The sequence below is a fragment of the Eleginops maclovinus genome, chromosome 22 (genome assembly GCF_036324505.1).
Source record: "Eleginops maclovinus isolate JMC-PN-2008 ecotype Puerto Natales chromosome 22, JC_Emac_rtc_rv5, whole genome shotgun sequence".
Taxonomy (NCBI): Eukaryota; Metazoa; Chordata; class Actinopteri; order Perciformes; family Eleginopidae; genus Eleginops; species Eleginops maclovinus.
In genome coordinates this window covers 3,469,411-3,494,471 of record NC_086370.1, presented here as the reverse complement: position 1 = coordinate 3,494,471, position 25,061 = coordinate 3,469,411, and the positions used below count along the sequence as shown (strand labels likewise).

At 41.1% G+C, this 25,061-nt stretch overlaps 1 protein-coding gene across 1 annotated transcript in view; it reads left to right on the top strand.

Moving 5' to 3' along the window:
- Nucleotides 1-25,061, top strand: part of LOC134858609 (serine/threonine-protein kinase 32C) — a 100,628-nt gene that overhangs the window by 24,716 nt on the left and 50,851 nt on the right. Inside the window, exon 2 of the mRNA XM_063874587.1 lies at nt 9,854-9,909. Within this exon, the coding sequence (XP_063730657.1) occupies nt 9,854-9,909 (56 nt within the window). The remainder of the gene's footprint in view (nt 1-9,853; nt 9,910-25,061) is intronic.

Below are 25,061 nucleotides of genomic sequence, written 5' to 3'. Positions count from 1 at the left end.
ATCTTTCACACGTTTATGATATTTGCCCGTTTTGCTCATCAGGATAGTCTCAACATTTGAACTCTTTTTAAATACTTAAGGTGCAAACGCATAAATGTAAAAGCTAACGCTAAGCTAAGAATTTATTACATCGTAATCACATGACTTCACGTCACCACCCCGAAGCTAAAGGCAGCTAATGTTCAGCGTGTTGACATTTAGCAGTCTTATTTAGTCACGCTGTTTGAATAGAGGCTTCTTATATTCACAAGTGGGGAATTTACTGACATATTTCATGTTGTAGAACACAACAGGAAAATCTCTTGAGCTTGTTTTAACCAAAGATCTTATTTCAGGCACTACCGAGAAGTAATTAAATGCTGACTAATTTCCGGGGTTTCAGGACTTGTAGCAAGTATGAAACCTAACAATATCATAAAACAGTGAGAGTATATCCAAGTTTTCTCAAGCAGGGGAAATTGCATAAATACCACAAACTCTGAACCTTGAAGCGCCAAACATCTGTTTATTGTGCTCACACCAGCACCATCAAACTGCTAGTACCTCTTAGAGTTGAACTCGTATTTCATCAGCATCTGCACTCTTGATAAACCGGCGCCCCCCTCCTCCCCTCACACAACCCGCTTTGTGCCGGGGGCGGCGACTGTGATGGTGATTAATAAAAAAACGTCTCGTGAAAATTGTAATAATGTAGTATTTATAATGAATTCCCAACGATGAAACCTTACACCATACATTACATTCACATGAATGTTCATACAGTTTATTGGCATTATGGTGTGTTCTGCCTCAGTGTGGTCCACGCTGTTAATTGCTGTGTTTTCGTTACTTTGTTAAATAATGACTCTGGTTTGTAATGCAGCAATTTCTTTTCATCTTTGAAGGGAGGGTAATCTCCCTGTCTGTTGACTACTGATTTGTTGTATCGTTTCTTTCTAAAAGTAATCATGTTGTTGAGAATTGCTTTGAAAGGTTCTCTCTCCAGGCGCCTCTTCTATCCAATATTTCCCAGGGTAAAATGAGCAATTAATGATCTTGTTGCATAATGAATTCTTTGTGGTCTTCAAGGTGTCCTCCTCAAGATCCACCCTGTTTAGCCTCATCGGCTCTCCTTTATCATCCACATTACAAGTTGATATAATGTTACGTTTTGTAACATTATATCAATGAATATACATACACACATACATACACACATATATATATATATATAAATATATATATATATATATAAATATATATATATAATATATAAATATATATATATATATGTATATATATATATATATATATATGTGTGTATGTATGTGTGTATGTATATTCATTGATATAATGTTACGTTTTGTAACATTATATCAATGAATATACATACACACATATATATATATATATAAATATATATATATATTTCGAGTGGTCTCTTAATGTTTTCCGGGGCTGTATATAAAACATTTAAAAAACAGATAGGGCATAAAACAAATGTAAAACACATGATAAAACTCCAATTTAAAAGCGCAGATGTCTTATACGTGGTCTGCAACTAATTATCATCTTCATTGGACACTAATCTGCTGATTATTATCATTGGTCTAAAAAATGTCATTTCCTCAAAGACCAAGGTTATATCTTCAATCTTTTCTCAGTGGAAACCCCAAAGATATTCAGTTAAATACGATCATCATAAATCTAGATCATTGTCAAATATTTTTGGGAAGCAGAAAATCTTGAATAATTACTAAAATGATTGTACTACCAACATATAAGGCGATTATTATTCTGTCAATCAAATAATCAATAAGTCGACTTGCAGAGAAATGCCAACATTACATAATTATACCATCAGTTGGTGTTGGTGTCGCCATAATCACCAATTTAATTTTAGAAAGTCGTCCAATGACCAGAGCCTTATATTTATATGACTAGGACATCTGTTATTGAGGGCTGAATCGTGACTCAATGCCATCAGAGTGCATGGACACACATGCACACCCTCTCAGACCCTCTTAGACACACACTTTCCATACCCCCTTGACATTGGCTTTGTGCCAATATCAGCTTCTCCACAGGAGCCAATCCCCCATCGAGGCCTCCTGTGGAGCCTACTCAGCATTTCATGGTGGTGTGTCAGCAGCTCCCAACCCCTACGGAGGAAAATATGTCGTCATTCCCCCACTGTTTCCCCGGCAGGTCAAATTCACTAAGGGGCTCATCCGTAGTATTTTGCGCAGCATCCACTGAAACCTGAGAGCGGACGGCTCACACAGAGTGACTGTAGTACACACACTTTTATTTCTGTGAAACACACTCACTACAAAACCATGGGCAGCGCTTTTTCATTCGTCATATCCAGGGTTGGGAGGGTTACTTTACAAATGTTTTCCGTAATGATAACTTGTTACCTGTTAAAAAACAAAGGTACAGTAACGTAACCTGAGCATCAAAATATAGTAGCAATGTAACCTGATTACTTTCTGTTTTGGATTAGCTTCATATCAAATGCTTTACAAACACATGCAAGAGAAAAAAGACTTATCAATATGGTGTTAATATTTAAGTGTATTGTGTTGGACAACAGAACAACGTGACCTTAGAAAAGAAGAAACCAAGATATTTAACATCAGAAATGATTTCATTGATAGTAGAAGTTGCCTTTCTTGAAGCATATTCAGGCAGCAGCGTAGTACACTGAAACACATGAGCACATACTCCAGTTTAAAAAGCAGGAACAAGATCTGAGCTGGTTCACCTGCTGAATTAAAAACAGAACAAATGAACCAAAGAAAGAGAAACCATAAAGCAGATTCAGGCAGTAGGCGTATACATTCACTCTTAAAGTATTAGCCTACAGAACAGAACAGCTGACAGAGGAGAGAGAACATGTGATCCTTACTGTACATACATGTGAACATTGTAATCCTGCTAGTAATCCACCATTGTTTTTTAAATGAACAGTAATGTGATAACGTCTTCTTCTATGTGACTGTAAGGGAATGCAGTTACCTTGTTTTCGTATCCCATTAACGTAATCCTGTTACGTAATCCATTTCTCCCCAAGCCTGGTCATGACTATCCAATGGATGGTTTTTCAATCATTCAAAGAGTTTCTATTCTGCTTGTTGGGTTTTCCCTCTCCTGTAGTGTGTTCTATAGGTTTGTGTGCATGTAAATGGTCTGCAAAGGCTAAAATCCCTGTGTTCCCTCCAGAGTTTCTCTCCTACACCCCCCCCCCCCTGCCTAAAATGGCTCCATTGGACTCTTTACTTTACTTCGGACATCACTACGTAACACTCGCGCCTCTATTGGCTAGCGCTCAAACTAATTGTACGTGATAGGCTAAAGGGCGAGACTTCTCTGAGCAGTTGACCACACTGCTTAGAGATGGCTCGGTTGATCACAACAGAGCCGGCCAGCTAACCAATCAGAGCAGACTGGGCTCTGGTTTCAGATGGGTTGAAAAGAGGTGCTGCAGCACAGGCAGTATGAGAAAAATAAAGAGCTTTTTGAACATTAAAGCACGGAGACATGTCACAGGAGAGGCACTAAATACAAATACATAGGACCTGAAAACGAGCAGATAAGGCCCCTTTAACTCAACACTTGTGCAGCAACTCTTTGTCAACGACTTGAAGCTGGAAAAGAGTTGTGCTCTTAACAGAAAAAACATTCAACGGAATGTTGCTGAACTTCAACTCTCACTTGAAGTCTGTAAAGGCCGGTACGGAACAATAAACTGCTTGTGAACCCATTAATCGACCACACTGCAGGCCCTTCACCTCTGCTGCTCGACTTTACTGGCCATCCGTTCCAGACACGCTCTATGTAGTGATTTAAGTCACTGTAAATCTTGTATGAAATGAAAGACCTATACAGCCTCCTTCTTACTCTTTCTTCCCAGCATGAGGGAGACAGCCTGGCAGAATGGAGGAGAGAAAGAGCGCCTCCGATGCCTTGCTTACAGGAAACGCTGTGTCCGCTCTAATTATCTCCTTAGAATAGAACAAAGCCCAAATATCTCTTTGCCCCTGGATCTAAAGAGCAGGCCTTTCACCAGGCCAGCTAAAGAGAGAGGGGAAGGGGGTGAGTTTTGTTTTGCATCCCATTACCAGATGACTCATACTTTGAGGAAGCGCTGTGATCCTGGCGACCATCGATGTGTTCATAAGAGAACACCAGAGTTGATAGGTAATTGTGCTATCTGTCATGTAGAGTCACAGTCCACGTCTTTGATCAGTCATTTACATTTCTTGGGTTCCCTTTTTTAAATTTAGGCTACACGTAGGCCTCGATATACCTTCTGACACATTTACAGTGTGACTCAGTGCCGTGTGAAAGCCCTCATATGAATCCCCTTCAGGGATTACTCAACTCTCTTTCAAGATTATGTTTTTGTGGCATTTTCACCTTTATTTTCCACAGAGAACACTGTAGAAATGGGGAAGAGAGACAGGGCTAGGTAATGCAAGGACACTACAGTTATGTGGCTTCAGCTTGAGTCACCTTTTTATAACAAGAAGGGACCATATTCAGCATTATTCACCCAACAACCCCTCCTACTTTCTTCTTGTGAGAGTCTGTCGGATCAATATAAAAAGAGGCACATTGTTAAATGCCGCTTTCTGCGAACATTTCTTTGTATTTAGCAAGTTTTTTTGAAACAGAGGGCGTTTGGATAGCTCAGTGGTCAGAGCTAGTGGCCCATATGCAGTATCTGCTGCCAAGTACGCGGGCTTGGGAGCCGAACCAACCTGCTTTGTTTACTAAGTTTCTGAATCAGAATTCCTTTATTGTTCTTGCAGCGGGGAAATTGACAATGTTACAGTGGCAAGTGGCACAGCAAGTATTAAATATAGAGAAGGGAAGCACACATTAGTAATTAAACTCAAAGGAGTTAGTAATATATAACCTCACAGATGTGATATACGAGGTGATGAGGTTTGGAGACCAGGCTGTAAACATGTTTATTTCTGCTGTTAACTTTTATCATTTGAACATGTTTTGTGCATTGGCTTCATATTCCTGCTCTGGATTTTGCAGCTAGTCACTTCTTCCTATAAAACACACAGAATGAAATACTCTATTTATTAGTGAGCCGTACATCAAGTTTTTTAGACAGTTAATTATCAACATTTTGTCAAGTTGATTGCTTTGGAGTTGGCATTGTGGGCTTGTTAGCTGAAAGTGGTGCTTAAGTCAGGGACACTGTACCTTTTTGTCCCTTAGGGCAATGCATTTAGATCACTAAACACCAGAATATCCAAAAATATTGTTAAAAAAAAGAAAGAATGTGTGTATGTACTGCTGCAAGTACAATTATGGCATGAAACACTCTTCAAACGTCACTAACGCCACAAACATGGCCGAGGGGGGGCAGCTAGCAGACAGCTGACAGCACAAATCTGTCACTCAAAAGGGCCACGCCCTTAATAATGCATGGCTTTAGTTCATAATTAAACTGAAACGAGTTAGTATTATATCAATTCAGTGCTGTCACATACGAGGTGATTAGATTTGGAGATCAAAATCGTTTTTGGACCCGGGTGTAAATCTGGATTTTGCAGCTACCATGGAACTCCTTGACTCAAGTGTGTGTGAGAACTATTGACCCACATGTGGAGAAGCTGTCTGGAAAGTAACCCCTATTAGATATGTTACCGTGGGGATATCATATAAATATTTATACAGGGCATGAAATGATAAAGTATGTGAGCTCGTGCTCAGAGTCTCTTGTGTTTAAGGACTTTTTGATACTGCCTTCATTTTTAATGCAGCCTTGCTGAGTAATAGAAGATATTGCACATTTCTTTGAGAAATATATCAAGCTTAAAACCCATTTCTGTCGGGTCTGGTTTAACGAGACATTGCATTGAGACACAAGTGAACATAATTCTTTATTTTAAGGATTATGTTTTTAACCTCAGATTCCTGAAAAGAGTTCAGATTTGTTTGGGCGCTGGTGGTAAAATGACATTTTACAATATCTCTGAGCTGATCAGACTCATGACATGAGCTGCTGATTTGGCATGAAAGCATGCTCTTTTTAATAGTTTTTAATGAGGAGTGAGTCCATGGCGTCGCACGCAGTCTCCTCGAGAGGAAGCCTTGCACTCAGCCTTTTTTTTCTGAGAGCTGCTGTGTTTGGACGTATCTTTCAGATGTAAAAACGTTATAGGATCACCAACATACGCGGATCGTCCTCTGTGTCTATGGCTGTCAAACAAAGCGGTAAAGCTTATTCATGCAAAGTGTGAGAGTAAGGATCTCCCGGGAGACCATGGTGAACAAACAATATCAAACATATAGCAGAAATAGGGGACCAGCATGTGCCGTCATCTCTCTTGATCACTCCTTGTCTACACGGGGGGACGGGGGCTTCAGAAGATGATTGACTTTTAAGGAGGAGCGGCGTGAGTTAGCATCGTGGCTGCTGCGCTCACATCTGCCTGCTGCACACACACACACACACACACACACACACACACACACACACACACACACACACACACACACACACACACACACACACACACACACACACACACACACACACACACACACATACACACACAACAGAGGCAAGTCGCAATCAGTAACAAAGAGGATCAGGAGGAGGTCGGTCAGTGGTAGCCCATCATCTCATCAGCCCACGTCGGTACGTGCGGTACATGGCAATATGGTGACTGATTTTTCTGGTTTGAATCAGAAGCAAGGAACAAAAAAAATGTTTCATATCAGTCAAAACCTTTTACATACAGTACATTAGGAAGGAAAACATTAGAAAACTCCCTTCCAACCACTGCATTTTTTACTTTAACTAAGGTTTACTAACTTGAGTTTTGCAATACTGTATCAATTCTCAGAAACACTGTATCGATAAACTATTCATAGATTTGTGGCAGAATGTGTTACATTTTGGACGGACATAAGGCACAAGTATGCATATGTTTTGAACTGGTCTTTGCTTTGACAGTTTTCCTTATATTAGATTTAGATGTATAAACTACATATCCTTGCTTACGGTGTCGCAAAATATCTCAATAGATCGTCATGAAACGCTTCAAAATCGTCAGTTTGTTGCCCAACACACCAACCATAATATCATTTCTAATCTTCTAATCCTAAAAACTGAGAAATTGAATATTTAGGATTCACGTCTGTCCTACGTGTAAGGCTAATGCTAAAGCTAGCTTAAGCAGCTACAGTGCAGAGCTTACCGTAGTGAGGTGTCCTTATCCAATTTACCAGCTGTTTATTGTTTATACCATAACTCGCCAACTATAGCTGTCATCAGCAAAGCCACTTTTTAATGTAATGATTGTAGATAATTGAGTGATATCAAGAATACAAGAAATAATACATTCTAAATCAACTACAATGCAGTATAGGGATTTGTTTTGACTATATGAATGTAGAAATTAGGTAGATATGAGATAATGCACCATAACTAAAAGATCATGTATTTGTTGCAATATATTATACGATGGGTTTACTTTTCTTTTTTTCAAGACTGTTTCCTACCCTCGCCTGGCCATATAAAGCTCCAGAGTCACGAAGGAAATGAACCGAGACATCTAACTGTCCCATTACACAAACTGATACAACAACACAAACCCTGATGAATGATTCCAGTGCTTTGGGCTGGGTGTTCTTCCCCTTTTTTTTTAAATGAGACTCCTCTGCCTTTCCACTCTGATTCTCCGACTAGATAAACTGGAAGACCAAATTGAATAGGGTTTCCCACAATCCCGAGGAATAAAAAAAACAAATATATATAGAAATATGTATATACATAATTATATACACACATGAAAAGGCATAAATAAAAGAACAACAGTCAATATATACAAAAAACAAACAAAATAACAGTTACTTCAAAACTATTTTAGCCATGTTAGCTGAATTTTTCTGGATATGTCAATGTCAATTGGTCCACCACTTGCCTGATGAATCTAATATCTCAGGATCGCCATTAACATTTGTCCGGATATTCAAGATAGCCTTAGGATGAATCATCTTGGATTTGGTGACCCCCTGACTATGCATCTAGCACCACCATGACACTTTTACATTGGATATATTGTTTCTGTATCTAAATACACTTGCTTTAGCATCATGACATTTGCTGCCAAAAGCATGCCAATCTCAAGACCCCAAGCTCAAACAATTGAGCGTACCTGCATATTATGCGTTCTTTTGTTTGTTTCCTGTCTGCTTCCTTATTATTCATCCGTGGTTGTGTAGTTCAGAGGATTGAGAATGCCTGATGGAAACCACGAGTATACATGAGCTGTACTCGAGATACACAATGTACACACAAAACAAACAAACTGGACTTTTGGTCAATTTCTCTCCAAATTACGTTTCAATCCCTGATACACTGAAAAATCTGAAACGTTAACTTTAATTAAATGTATTATCTCAACAGGTTGCACATCACTGTATTAAGTTCATTGAAAGCGATGATATAAGGTTGAACCTATCTGAACTTAATATTATTGCTTTCAACTAACTTAATACAGTTAAGTGCAACCTGTTGACATAAAACATTTAATTAATGTCAACTTACGGGAAACAGCGATAGGGTCGGGTGCATTGCCAGCAGGGTGGCAGTTAAAGTAGAGGGTCTCGACGGACCAGACCCGGGCGGCAGACCGGGCTGGCTTTGGGGACGTGGAACGTCACCTCTGGGGGGGGGAAAGGAGCTGGAGCTTGTGCGGGAGGTGGAGCGTTACCCGTTGGATCTGGTGGGGCTCACCTCTACGCACAGCGTCGCTTCTGGAACCTTACTTCTTGACAGGGGTTGGACTCTATTCTTTTACGGAGATGCCCAAGGTGTGAGGCGCCGAGCGGGTGTGGGGATACTCACAAGCCCCCGGTTGAGTGCCGCTTTGTTGGAGTTTACCCCAGTGGACGAGAGGGTCGCCTCCCTACGCCTGCGGGTTATGGAAAACTCTGACTGTTGTGTGTGCTTATGCACCAAACAGAAGTTCAGAGTATTCAGCCTTATGGAGACCCTGAAAAGAGTCCTGTATGGGGCTCCCGAAGGGGACTCCTTAATCTTGCTGGGAGACTTCAATCAGCCGTGGCCGAGGCAAAGCAGTGGGTGTGGGAGAAGTTCGGAGAAGCCATGGAGAAGGACTTTCGGTCGGCACCAAAGTTGTTCTGGAAAACCGTCCGACACCTCAGGAGGGGGAAGCAGGGAACCATCCAAGCTGTGTACAGTAAGGATGAGACGCTGTTGACCTCAACTGATAGGGTGTTAGGGCGGTGGAAGGAACATTTTGAGGAACTCCTGAACCCGACAACTCCACCCTCTATGTTAGAGGCCGAGCTGGAGTTTGAAGGGGATCAACTCCAATCTCATGGGGGGAAGTCACTGAGGTAGTCAAACAACTCCACAGTGGCAAAGCCGGTGGTGGATGAGATCCGCCCAGAAATGCTGAAGGCTCTGGGTGTTGAGGGACTGTCATGGTTGACACGTCTCATCAACATTGCGTGGAAGTCGGAAACAGTACCGAAGGAGTGGCAGACCAGGGTGGTGGTTCCCTCTTTTAAAAAGGGGGATCAGAGGGTGTGTGCCAATTACAGAGGCATCACACTACTCACCCTCCCCGGGAAAGTTTACTCTAAGGTGCTGGAAAGGAGGTTCTGGCCGAGGGGGGGAATAAACAAAGAAATGATGTTCCTTCACCGGTCATTTGATGTAGCTGTGAACACAAACTCATTCCGAATGTCAGCACATCGACCTAACTGATGTTAAATGAGATGTGCTGGACTGCAGAGCCGAGCCAAAAAGCAAAGATTTCTCAGTGCTGATACATTCTGATTGAATTCTTCCCTCTCTCTTTCTTCACAGTGAACTTTGACCACTTCCAGATATTACGGGCCATTGGGAAAGGAAGCTTTGGAAAGGTAATGTGACCTCCATTTTTCATTCAGTGGATGTGTGTGTCCTGTTCCCTCGGCGAGCCGCTACAATCATTATCTCCGCTAAAGAATCAGAGAGGGCCAGGCAGAACCGGCTGTGAGAGATTACACTGCTATCTCACAATATTATGCTGCTTAAAAGACAAATAATCTTTCTATTTTCATAATAGTTATAAATATGGCTTATGTAAGACTTTCTAAAGTCACTTAGAGGAGAACCAATTTACTTTTAATCGAACGCCAGCCAACCAGTTGGGAGTTTTGACACCACGTCAAAATTACAGAGCGGCACAATACTGCGGCTAAGTTTGTTATCATGTTCAATTGTTGGGCCAAATACGGCATAAAAGGAAACTTGGCGTGCGGGTGTGTGTTGTGAAACCAAATTACTGTAGTTCTTTTCAAACTGGTCTCAGGTGCCAATATCACCATCGGTGGCCATTGTTGATAAAAACAGACATTCTGGATTAACTTTTGTTAGCTGAAGAATTCCTTTGTGTTTGCATTGTGAGACTTTAATAATGAATTCACGACTCTGTGTGTGTGTGTGTGTGTGTGTGTGTGTGTGTGTGTGTGTGTGTGTGTGTGTGTGTGTGTGTGTGTGTGTGAACGCACATTGGGCTCCAGAGATTGGAAGATTTTATCTTCATTTTGAATCCCAATTATCACGACTAGTATTTTTTCATTATACTCGTGTCTGTGAACGCCTTTGCAAAATCTTTCTGCTTTGCTGTTCTCAAAACCCTTTTTTTTCAAAAACATGTCCCTCTGTTATAAGGGAAGTCATTGCCTAATGCTGAATACATTACCATGTGAATTTATGTAAATTCTTACTTATTGCTTTGTTCCCTCAAGCTGCTGCCACTTCCCTTATGATACTGAAGGGAATCTGCAGTAAGCCTGCATGCAGGCCCAGCTTCAGGGAAAGGCAACCTCATTTTTTGCACCTTAGATTATTTTCACTACATTTCGATTATTTTGGTAAATAAATGCCACATTGAAATGCATGTTCCTTCCTGTTTATGGTGTTTAAATGCAACATAAAGAGCTTGAAATAAGCTGCTCCTCTGGCTAAGATCTTAAAAAACATCATGAATGTGACAAAAAAGTTTCAGTAGAAAGGTCGTCTAGGATATTTCCCCCTTGGGAAGCCACCTGCTTCTTCCGAAAGTGTCTAAAAAAAATGGCCCCCACTCATGCAATATCTGTAACAGAGTCATGTTCACACAACTTTTATGGAGATGCACACACACAGGCCACACTCAGGCAGTCAGACAGATGCTCACAGGGATGTCCTGATAAAGTTTGTCCTTGTTGGAAGTCATCCTGTCTGTTTTCTGGCCCACTGAGACCTCACTCTGTCTTCCTGCTGTTTCTGAATACTTAACAGCATGAGCCCTAATCTCTTCGCTGAAGCTGTGCGGGTTTGTGTAAGTGGGGATGGAGTAAAGAAGAAGGGTAAACAAGACGGACAACTGTGTGTAAAAAGAACCCTTTCTATTTTAAGATTTGTTTCTAAACCAAATTGTACACCGTCAACTTGATATTTTGGAGTGGTGTAGGAAGAAGACCTAAAATCCTACCCTGGAAAAATGTGTACCCTTCCAATTGCCTCATCTAGAAGTCAATGGTTTTGTGAATGTGTTTTTGGTTAGAGGCCTGAAATAAGACCTTTGATTAGCACAAGTTAAAGAGATTTTCACATATTGTTCTACAACATAAAAATAGGTCATTAAATACCCCACTCATGAATGTAAAAAGCTTATACAAACGTGGTTTTGAGTGACTCAAGGACTCCTGAACGTCATCACATCATGCAATAGTCCGCCTTTAGCTTAGCAATGTGAGGTGAAGTCATGCCACCGATATAGATTGTAATTAGCCTATAGGGGCTATTTACTTCTGGCTTTTGGGCTTCAAAAGTCATATATGTGGTACAAACATGTGGATTATCTTGCTCGACAAAATATTTGTTTGCCACAGATCTTATTTTCCGCAATTTTCCGAAATCCAATGGAAAAATCCCGTTGCTTTCAGGTTCAAGGGTTTTTATTATCATGTGCAGCTACAGTGTAGTTACAGTATGGCAATGAAAATCTTTGATCCCGAGCTCCTCCAACAGTGCAACATACTATAAAAGACACAAGACAAATAATAATAAATAGAAATAATAAATAAACTAAAAAGTTGTGCAAAATGAGAATGGTGAATAGAATATAAACACAATAAGCTAAATTAGGGGAACCTTTGCGATCTTAATTTAAATCATTAGTTTTCATTGCAACACTCTACTATTATTTACTCTATGAACTGTGGTTATAAAAATGTATATAAATGTACACAAACGCTTGAAAAGAAAACCACTACACAACAGAGACTACACTGTAAAGAACCTGAAGAACAGAACCCGGCACTCAGAGATGTATTCACCTCACACTGTAGCGCTGTGAAACATGATCTTGTGTTGGTGCTCTAGGAAAATGGGCTCTTTGCTGTGAACTTCTGAGTATGTGTGTGTGTTTCACAATTGTGAAAGCGAGACAATGTGGCTACTTGTGAGGTAGGTCGGTGCTAAGAAAGAAAAGGCTGTCAGAGGGGGAAACAGAGGAGACCTGTAAAAGCCATCTGCTAACATGGCGGCTTTATTCTGCTATTCATTTTCCCTCACTATCTCTTTATTTTCCTTAAACGTACAGCATTAGGGTATACATCTTTCTCTCCCACTCTGCTGGGTCGGGCCCTATCACCACAAGAGGTTCTCTCTGTCATTTTCCCCTTTCCGCCAGACTTTGAAATAAACAATTGCAAGTGCAAAGACAAGTGCTGTGTTGCAATGTGCACACTTTTAATTAAGTGTCCAAATGCAATGTATAGCATGATGCAATGCACTGAGAGAACCTGAATGGTGCACTCATAATGGTTGAGAAGTTGAGTGTAGAACGACCCTCCCTGCACACAACGATCTCCATGTTGCCATCAGCTACGACTGCGGTAAGACGTTATAGATGTGGGGGGTTTTTTCCACTGTTATATATTTAATATATTGTAGGGCCATATCTATACAAAACATGTCTGTGAAGTGTTTTGCTCAAAATACCAAACAGATCACCCATTGTAGCATGCCTCACACCGCTGTATTTCAGCCCTGTTCCTGAAGTGCTGATTCTGTGACTGTAGCTTTAAATGAACTAGCTGCTGCTGGCCACGTCCCTTTGGAGCTGCTGCTGGCCACGCCCCTCTGTACAACTGGCCCATCCTAAATGACTGGGAGGACATATATTTTCTTAACATTTATTTTTAATTATTAAAATTAGCATTTAAATATACCGTTAAGACTAAAAAACGTTTATTCGGCTAAAAGAACGAGATCGCGGATACAAGCGGCCCAAATGGGATTTCTCCGCAGGGTGGCTGGCATCTCCCTTAGGGATAAGGTGAGAAGTTCAGTCATCCGGGAGGGACTCTGAGTAGAACCACTGCTCTTTCGCGTTGAAAGGAGCCAGTTGAGGTGGTTCGGGCACCTAGTGAGGATGATACCTGGGCGCCTCCCTAGGGAGGTGTTCCATGCACGTTCAGCTGGGAAGAGACTGAGGGGTAGACCTAGGACCAGGTGGAGGGATTATATCTCTTCGCTGGCCTGGGAGCGCCTTGGAATCCCCCAGTCAGAGCTGGTTGATGTGGCCAGGGAAAGAGAAGTTTCGGGCTCTCTGCTGGAGCTGTTACCTCCGTGACCCTGACGGATAAGCGGGAGAAGATGGATGGATGGATGGATGGATTTATTCGGCTGTTATCACATGGGAGGTCTGGACTAATCACAACGGGCCATTATACGTCGCCCCAGGTTACGCTGGCGCACGCACGTTACGATATGTATACCGCTAAATGAATTCATTGCTATGGCACAACAGGTATCGATTTTTAAATATGTTAAAAGAGTAAGAACGGAGTCGCCAGAGTCTTCGACTGCCTGCGTTTCATCACAACAGGTCTCCACTACCATCTCCACATGCTAGCAAAACACAAACTAACGCTAGTGTCGGCTCCACGGGGGACATGAGTTCTGTTGGCGGGACAGAAGGGATTATTGCTGAAGGACAAAGTCTCCAGTTTCACCCAGGTGAAAGTCAGTCGAGTTTTCAAGGATGTATGTTAGAGCCCGGTTTCCTCGTGTTGTTTATGATGTACTTTACTATGAGTATCAAGAGAACACAATGAGTAAATTGTCTATGAGAATTGTACATAAATACATCACCTGTAGTTAAAGGATCTTTTGTTCGTTTTTGTTCAGGCTTTTACCCTCTGGTCTTGGCTGAATAAAGTAACACGTCAGTTTCAAGCAGATCATTGTCTTATTTCACATCTGGAAATTCATTTCTCATCGAGACTAGAATGTAGACAAGACGGGAGGTAGAGCTAAATATTCCTGCCTGACTTGATGGTCTCCAGATTACCTTGAAAGCACAGACAGTTCAGTTTATGAATGAACAGCACACTGCGCTCTCTCCTGTTAAAAGTCATTGTAGCTCACCCAGTATTATGATCGCTCCGTTTCTTCCTCTCCCTGCAATTCATTTAAAGAATAATCCAGCCAGATCAAACGAAAACGCATTAAAGAGAACTAAAATGTAAGTTTTCCTACTGAATTAATGTATTGATCTACTGGATCCAAAGCGAAAATATAGATAACGATGTATAACCTTTTTTAAAAAGTGTCATAATCAACTAGAAGTGCTAGTCGCCCTCCAGATATATATCATTTCTGTTAAAGTGAGACTACCAGTTGGAAACAGTGTTAACTTTTGTAATTACAAGGCCCAGCCAATGTTACTATGGCCCATCCAAAATTGAAATCCTGGCACCGTGCCTGCTCTCCAGTAAAGCGTTAGCTCTAAGGCAGGGGTGCCCAACCCTTTTTGAACCAAGACCTACTTTTAAAGTTGATAGTGTGTCGAGATCTACCAAGCCATATCGAAAGCCATAGCGTAGCCACAATTAATTGTGCACGTATATAATAACACAATTTTCTGACACAAAGATCAAGTTTCAACAATAATAATACATTTATAGAAGTAAATGTACGTCGCGCAAAGAATAAGCACAAGTAAATAGATAGAATCGGAGGATGAAACCCTCTTTATTAGTCACATACATGCACACAGCAGAGCACACAGAGTGAAATTTGACTTCTGCATTTAACCCATCCTAGTATTAGGAGCAGTGGGCAGCTATTGTGCAGCGCCCGGGGAAGTAGGCTAGGACTGGCCCGTAACAACACAACAACATACAACCCAATTAATACAATGCCTAATTCAAGTTGGAAAAGTGGCTCTCTACCTTAGTGGGACTTCTGGCACTGAGAGGAGGAAGCTAGTCTCTCATAGTCCGGACAGTAGGAGCTGAGTGCCAGCTGTAAGCAGGCTGCAAGGTGGTCATCAGTCCTGGTGGATCTGTATTTTGACTTAATGATTTTCATATGTGAAAAGGCAGACTCACACAAATATGTTGATCCAAAAAGTGCAGTCAAATTCTTTGCAGTTTGTCTGAGGTTGGGGTACTTCTCTTTCTGCATTAGATTCCAGAATTGGACATTTGTGTCAGGTCTCTTGATTTGAGCTCAATGTCATTATTTAGTGCGAGGATCTCATTCTCAATAGCACCGCTATCCAGGTTGAAGAGTGATGCCACTTTGGACGTTTTACAATCCACATCTATATTTTCCCCAAATGGAAAACTGAGAAAACTGACAACAGGCTCAATGGATGCAAATTCAGTAAAGCGCCTGTCAAATTCTGACAAGATGCTTTGCACTTGATCATCATCGTGCACTCTCAAGCTCCGCACAGTCTTTGCCCTGACGCTTAAGTTCTGTGTCCATGTGTGGAAAGTTCCGCAGATCACACTGTTGCAACCTGCTTGATAGCAGCTGTAACTTGCTTTTAAAGGTGTTCACGGAGCTGATCATGTTGATGATGTGTTGGTTCTTACCCTGCAGCTCTAGATTCAAGTTATTGAGCTTGTCAGTCAGATCAGTAAGAAAGGCTGAATCCAAGAGCCACTGACTGTCTTCTAGCTGTGCATACTCAGCATGGTTTGAACGTTTCAGAAATTCTTTAATTTCGGGCAACAATTCAGAAAACCGTTCCAGAAATGTACCTCTGCTGAGCCACCTTACGTCTGTGTGCAGCAGCAGATCTGTGTGTTCTGCACCGGTCTCCTCCAGTTGCACACGGAATAATCGTCTCTGCAGACTCCTGGCCCGAACAGAACAGGCAATCTTGTTAGCCACATCCATCACGTCTTTCATATTTAAAATCTTCCCGCACAACCCTTGCTGGTGAATTATACAATGGTAATTCAGGAAATCCGGGAAAGATTCAGACTGTTTGCACAATCCAATGAACCCAGCAGTACGTCCAATCATTGCTGGAGCCCCATCAGGTTGTAATGGAGATGAGTTTGAAGAGGGGCAACTTGCTCTTACTAACGAATTCCATAAAAACCTGAAAAATATCTGTGCCTCTTGTGTGCCCTTTCAAAGGCAAAATGGTCAGCAGCTCTTCTTTATACTCATATTGTCGAAAACCATTCTAATGAACAGACATAGCTGAGCCACATCCACAGCATCAGTGGATTCATCGACTTGCAGAGAAAAACACTCACATGTTTCAACATCATTCCTCAATTGATAGCTGCACATCCTGAATAGCAGACACAATCTCCTTTCGATGTTTAAAATCGGCAAAAGCGCATCTGCGGCTTCCATGAACGCTTCTTTCACAATTTCACCATTCACCAAGATTTCTTTCCTTTTGCAAGAACACGACAGACACGATAAGAAGCTGTGGTTGCAGCCTTACTATTGGGCCTGGTAAAACGGACTGTTGTGCTGCTAGCTGACTTTTCAATTCCTTGACTTTTCGGGCGCGCAGTGGTGATTTAGCTGGGAAGTTTGTATCGTAGCTCTTGTGGACCGTCTTGAAATGACGCTCCAAATTCCCTTTGTGTGGTAAAGCCACATTTGCATTGCAGATAAGACAGATGGACTTGGCATTCGAATACACGAAACAAGAATCCTCCTCCAACTCTGAATGAAAATGATAAGTTTTAGATGTTTTAGCTTCTGCCGCCATGGTAGTATCCACTCGCTCTAGTCAAGCTTCTCGCGCCCTTCCGAGTCCTTAGTTAGAACCTAGCAACCATACCGTGCGCGCGCAGATAGACAGAAGCGCGTGAGATTTTTTCTTTGATTATGCCTGATCTACCTTACTATAGCTGTACAAATCTACACACTGCTTCACGCGATCAGCAGTTCATTGTGCCTATTTAAGATGTTTTAAGTTGGAAGTTTTAATGTAGGCCTATTTTACACAACAGTAGGAGGATAGCCTACACACAACATTTTCTCACGATCGACTTGAACTCAGCCCGCCATCGACTGGTAGACCGCTATCGACTGGTTGGGCACCCCTGCTCTAAGGGTTAGCGATGCTTGCTAATGTAAACACAGACCATATTACTTCCAAAACACGTGGCGCATTGTTTCTGATACAGCACATAGCTTGTTCTTTATCCAGTGTTTATCACTACAACAGTGATATTATATGTATTACTGTATATTATATAACAACTTTACTCTAAGTCTCTCCTGCTGACATCCTGCTGAATACACACTCAGCTCGCGACTGTATATGGGTTGGGACATGTCACTTGGGCGGGACGTTGCCGTGAGTTCAATGTAAAGCCAGCCCATTTCCGATGATGTCATTAGGACAGCAAATCTGGGTCAACTCGTTTGTACCCCCGTTTTTAGAAATGTGGGTAAGGAGGAAAAGAGAGAGGGTTGTATTTTCTGACACTTGTGAGTCTCCTTACACACCAGGGACACATATTTATGTAGAAATACAGCAAAAAGTGCATTTTGTAATAATAGGGGACCTTTAACAACTTACAAATGTTCTCAGTGTATGACATGCAGTGTACTAAGGGAAAGTGTTATCATATTGGCAATGGATGGCGCAACATTTTCAATTTGACAGCACAGATTCTGTACAAAATGTTTTCCCTTTGATGTCCTCTGGCATCTCGAGTTTATGGATTGACATAAGGCTTTACTTGTAGCTGAAGAAGCACTCACCGCTAACTACTAGCAAAGTAACTCAGGACAACTATGATATGCAGGAGCGTTAGATACGTTGTAACTTGCTAGTTTGTGATCACAAGCAATGTAATCATAACACATTTACATATTTACATATATGTCTTTGTAGATGTGCCAAATCACAAAAAGAACCAAATTGTTGCATAATGTTTACTAATCGATTTAGAGCAGTTACATGTTCAGGTTACACTTTCTTCCTCTGCTTAATCTGAATTGGCATACCTTTAAACCAGAGAGATAGTGATAACACAGTCTGCAGGAGTATTTAGGTTATCCCATTTGAAGAGTTGCCTGAGTTTCTCTTCTTATTGCATTCTGCAAATCACTTTCCCCTCGTTCCTTCTTCTGTGATATATCACCACAGGAACGTGTCTCCTCCCTCCTCTCCTTTTATATCAGCCCTACTTTCTCTCTATCCCCCACTGTTCCTCTTGCAATTCATTTCAAGGGTGTTTTATGGGCTCCACAGTAAAGAAACCTGTGTTTGCAAAGCAGTAAAGTATTATTAAGAGTAAAATATGGCATATATATTGATGAAATCCCACTCCAAGCGAGTTCTCCCTCTCATGTTTGGAGCATCTGTCTACCATGTGGGTGAGGAGAGCGATGGTAGCTGGGTGTGATTTCTCTCCCCAGCAGTGCAGGATATAGCTCATTTGTAACGTGCCAGCTTGAAGGCTAGATGGCCATATACAGCTCCAGAGTCATGATAATTGCTTGCTCCCCTGTTGCTCTGCTTCTCCTGCGCTTCCTTTTCCCCATGAGCATCTCACTTTTGCCCCCCCCTTGTCACTCCATCTCATCCTTTCCGCCTCAGGGCTCATTAAGGCCCGCGAGGCGAGAGGGCTTGCGGGGGAGTCGACACTCGAGGTAGACACGACAGTCATTGTCACTGACAGCAGTTTAGTGACAGCTCCTTAATGACAACAGTCGGGTGGACAGGTAAACATCTAAACAGAGAGAGGCAAGGGAGGTCAGAAGACGAGTGGGGGCTCAGCTGGCGGTGTCTGCATCCTGGCTCCCTATGCCTGTAGACACTTCGGCAGAGATAAACCCTCATTAGGAGAGTGATTGAAGAAGAAATACAGACGTATGAGACAGGAGGTGAAAATAAGTGGGAGTGGAACATAGAAGAAGGAGATACAGAGAGGGAGACTGTGACACTCATCGTATCCAGATGTCTGTGGAAAGGTCAGGAGGTCATGAAGCCTGACTCACCTTTTTCTCTTCGTTAGCTCAGGCAACACACTGATGGTTAAACTAAAAGAAAATGGCACAAACACTGAAACGTTGACTTTAATTAAATGTATTACGTGAACACATTTCACATAAATGTGTTAGGTTAATTGAAAGCATTAATATTAAGTTTAAATAAAATATATTAGGTTTAACTTAATATTATTGCTTTCAACTAACCTAATTCAGTTATGTGAAATTTGTTGACACAATACATTTAATTAAGGTCAATGTTAGAGTTTTCAGTGCATCACGGCTTTTGGCGAAGCTCAACCTGCACAAATGAAATTCTCAAAGCAGCAGGAAAGGTTTAAAATGCATCCATCCAAACCATCCATCTCCTTCCGTCATTTTTAAACCAAGCGTGAGTCAGAGCGCTCACAGTCACGTTAACACTTCCAGACAACACGGCAGCAGTGAATTATATATTTTTCTTTTCTCAGATTGAAACCATATTTTTCTACAGTCTGAAGGTTTTAGAAAACACCGACATCACTGACAGACTGGGATATTAAATCCCAATATGGTTTCTCATGCTCGCATTAAAATTCTTGCCTGAAGTTTTAAAGAATGCCTCTGAAGCTCATTGGTCAGTACCTTGAATGTATAAAGCCATAACCAAAGAACTGACATGGGGGCCTCAACACACGTTTTACATAGACTTGCATTGTCAAGAGATGTCGGTAGATCAGCGGATAAGTTCAATTTTAAGGACTTTGTACTTCCCAGAAAGATCATTAAATAGTCCTTATTTAAATCATCATGTCCTATGTTAAGTTGCTGAATACAGAGTTATAATGACTAGTGTGAGCCAGTCAAGACCAAGCAGTTTCAAAGTGGAGGTTTTGCTCTTTGGCCCCATTAATGTAGGAGATTCGATTAAGTTTCGACTGTAAGTCAACTTTTATTTAGTATTATACGTCATTAAGCAACTGTCATAGAAATGAACCAGTTACATCTCCAATGCTGAATCCAATACTCTTTGGTCAGGACCTTTCACTCGTAGTCTCAACTTTTATCCTTCCTCTCTGCCATTGTTATTTAGTGTATTTTTAACGCAAGGCAACATTTATACTTTGCCATCTGGATAATTGAAATCAGATGAAAACACGCTATGGCCAGGTAATATCATTAGTGGAACATCTTTTGGGAATGGAACCTTGAGATGTGGTTGATAGCAGATTCAATTAATGCGCGAAATAATGGTATGGCCGCATTGCAGTCTATGTGAATAAGCCCACTAGAGTCCTCCTGCCCATAAAGACTGACTGCTGAGCCACATTCCCCCTCTTAACCTTCCAGCTGCAGGTGTGAAAAGATCAGCTGAGAGTTGGTTTTGCAGAGTGGAGCTTTGCAGCCCAGCCCAGCCGCAGTGTAGCCCTCGGCAACCTATTAGCCTAGAAATGTATGCTCTTCCATTACATTAAACCTCTACTGGCTGTGCAATGCAAAGCTCCACTGCATGGCCATTAAAGGAAGCAGGGACCATATGGATAAAACTGCTTCAGGACTCAGAAAGCTGTTTGAAATTCAGAGAGCTCTGAAGGTGTAAAAACACTCTTATGTTTGTATTGTGTTAAAATATTTTTTACCATCACTCTTTGTTTGCTGATCCACTGGCCGAGCAATTCTTGAAAAAATAGAGCAATTGGAGGCGTTAATATTAACCTTTCCTGCAAACAAACTGTACATGGTAGAAAATGAATGACCTCAATGCGTTGTGCCAGAAAGCTGCCATGGCATCTCATTTTATCCTCATCCAAGTATGCCAACACACACACTAATGAGCTCTGTATTATGAGTTTTGCAGCTTTCCACTCATAATAGGTCTATATTCTGACTTGTATACATTATCGTATCAACCCTTTTTCCTTTGGAGAATACCAATGAATTGTAGTCTTCACATGTATCATTATTTACCTTGACTGCCTGTGTTTGCCAGAAACAGGACAGAGAGTTTGTTCCTACTCCACATTTTTGATATCTGCTCAGCTCCATGGAGAATGAATTGCAAAAGTGTGACAGCATTCAGCATTTATCTGAGGATAGGGTTACTTTTCCTCATTAAAATTTGATACAGAACTGAGGCTCATTTGGCTCTAAAAGTTCAGATAAGAATTCCATCAACCTGCAAAGTAAATATGTCCTTTCATCATCATTGCAACTGCCCCAGGCTGAATGTCATGATACATCAGAGACTATCCACATGAATGGCTGCATTTTGAAAATTAATTAACATAACAACCTTCTAATAGAACGGAGTCAGAGTCACCTTTCCTGAAATGCATTCGTCCAATCACATCCTTACTCATTGGCCTGAAGCAGTATGCATTGGAATGTTGCAAGAACTCTTTTAGAGGGTGGGATTTGTTCTTTTAACCGACCCAAAACATATTCCCATGATCACATTTGTAAGCAGTTGATAAACATGTTTTGTGTTTATCTTACTTTAACCTTGATCCTTGCAATTCATTGCTAACTATCTCAGTGATTCACGACACATCTAGGAACACACATCTTATTTCTTTCCTGACGATGGTACATTGCAAACAACAAATCCTCTATATTGGCGTATGTTGATAACGCCCAATGGTTCTTTACCTTACACTCCTGAACAGAATCTTAAGACCAGGGGAAAAATTCCAAGAATTCCAATTTCGCACTGGTGGATCGTAACCAAGTTTTAAGAAGCACTTCAAAATGCAAAAAGAAGAAACAGTAGCAAAAGACCAACAATTGAGAGTATGCAATTTATTGGAAACTGAATTTAAACTAAAACAGGCTGTTCTAGCCCCACCGTTGTTGTTGATACCTTAAAAACTGGGATCAGCTTTGCTTGATGCGAGTGTTTCCAAGAGGCTGGTGGGAACATATCCCGTAGGATTCCACCTAGTGCAGGTGACATTTTTTTGGGTCTGCCACTTGACTTTTGTTGTCCCTTCAGGGTCTTTTAACCAATGTAAAGTGACCTCCAGAAACGGCTCCATAGGACTCCTCTGTTTACTTCAGGAACATAATGACATGACTCTTTACCACTTGCCTCACTATTGGCTAGCAGTCCAAAACATTGTACGTGATAGGCCAAAGTACAGGACCTTTCCGACACATCTCTAAGCGGTTGAACAACTACAACAATGCCGGCCAGCTAACCAATCAGAGCAGACTGGGCTCTGGTTTCAGACAGAGGGTGAGATAAATAAAGAGCTTTTTGAACAATAAAGCATGGAAACATGTCACAGTAGAGGCACTAAATACAGATATGAACCTGAAATTGAACCTCATATGTCCTCTTTCAAATGCTGTTAGTGGAGTCAGCTTATACATTAAAAAAAGTCAGTTGATTGATTGGTTGGTTTTCAATGTTTTGAAAGTTACTGCTGATAAAATCTTGGTAGTTACGGATGTTAAAAAGCAAGGACCCAGCAGGTTAATAGAGTGACTAAGATAAATGAGTGGTAGATCTTCCACGCTTGTTGGTAATGGCATACTGCGAGAATAGAAAGCGCAGCAGTAACTAATGGAGGCAGGGCTTAGCGAATCAATCAATTGTGAGAACTAAAGTGCTCATACAAGGACAAAATCCGGAATATGCATGTCAGTGAGGCAGATCCCACAGGTATATGAACGGTGAGCTAAGTGATGTTCGCTTTTCACACAGAGCTCAGGGAATGAAACCCCCAAACAGGAAAAAAGATCAAGCTGTCAGACACATGAAGTAAAATACCTTGTCGGATGCCTGCAGTTAGCAAGACAAGGATCAATGTAACAGGCTGTCAATCATTTTAATGGTCAGTTTTATCCCTCTACTATGCTTTAATTTTGAAAGAGGACGGGTTTATTATACAGTACCTGTACAGCATCAATCAGCATGTATTTCTATCATGGCGCTATTGAAATATTAATCTATCATGTTGATGAATATGTATGAGCTGTCCCACCTTTAATGAAACTCGCAGTCACACCTCCAGTAAACCTAAAGAGAAAATACTCGAGATAAGCCTCCGGGCAATTTCTTCTTCACATTCCTCGGATGCATGTAATCCTCATTATGCCATCCTTATATTTTTCCACAAACTTCAAAGTCTTTTTGTGTGTTTTTATATAAACTGGAGGTAAGCCCACACCAGGCAAGCCTGAACAATTTCCTTCAATTTGTGTCCTTTCCCAGTGGGCTTTTTGGATATATTTTTTTATTGGTTGAATCATATCTAAGTTTAGCCTCAATTGTGGCCCTGAAACACAGTGAAACCAGTGTTTTGCAACCATGACAAGCAATAGTTCACACTAAATGTCAAATATAGAATATGAGCAAGAGATTGGATGCACTGGAACAGCACCGATAATGACCCTATTAAACATATTGGTTACCAGCCTTGACTGATGTGCCCTGAATACAATTTCTTTGTCAATGTCGAGATAAATCAGGTGTTTCACCAGGAACATTCTATCAGTCACAGCTGCTTTTTTGGCCTGATGTTGAAATAAACGTTTTTTGGAGCTGAAATGCCAGGCTCCAGCTTCTCAGATGTGAGGATGTTCTGGTCTTTTTTGTTGTTGTCAAACTTGACATTTAACTGAACACCTTCAGGTTTTGGACTGTTGATCAGGGAAAACAAGACATTTAAAGACCTCCACTTGTACTCTGCGAAATAATGATAGACACTTCTTGTTATTTATTTTATAGATAAAATGACACATGAATTATGAAGAACACTTTACAAAACTAATAGATCATGAAATACTTTTTGCTGCTCCTGTCACAGCAAAACCTGGCCTCATATCCCCTTAAAAAACAATGGGGGAGACTTAGAGATTGAAGAAAAAATATACTATTATCAAATCGGAAACAGATACCCTTTGATTTGGTGCCCTTTTACAAATGTACTTTTATAATTACAAATCAATAAAATGATCTTAACATAACCCTAACCGTAACTAACACACCTTATTTAAAGCCACATTTTGTGCCTAAAAATGACATGATATGTGAGTTATATTAAACTCATTTGTTGGCAAATGGAAATAGTAACTTAGCCAAACAATATCAACATCTTCATATTGCTCGTTATCTGAACGCCTTTAGTGAGAAGGTGGTACACTTCACTCTTTGAATGTAGCATTAAATAACTGTCATGTAGTATTGTTCATCGACCAATCGTGAGTTTGTTTTGAATAGATACCTTTGCATATCTCTTAAAACTGTCACAAAAGTTGTAATTCCAGGAATATATTTATGTAAAAGTATTAAAAATCATGCTCTTTTATGAATTTGGTACTTTAACCCTCTAACATCCTCTTCCTAACTCCTACTATTTGTATGTTTAGTTTACATTATTGAGACATAGAGCCATTGCTCACAGCGTTTCTGGCTCTTTCCTTAGTGACACCACATCTGTATATAATCTTCAGTGATTTCCAGCCTACTTCAAAGACGGAGGCACTCTCAGGCTGTTAGAGGGATGTCTGTGCCGCCCTGATGTGCTTACACAGTGCATCTGAATCTTGTTATTTGTATTCATCTGTCCTCGAGATGATTCCCACACTTCTTCTGATGTACAACAAAGCTCCAGTCTGAGAGAAGTCTGATCCTTGCTTATTAGCGGTCATGTCTGCTGAAATAGTGCATCCTGGAGCCGTGCAGAGGGACGGCCCAGCTCAGTAAACACTCTCATTTCCTGCAGGCTGACAGCAGCCGCTTTTGGAGCTGAAGACCTCCAGTGGAATGAACCAAATGAAAGAGAAA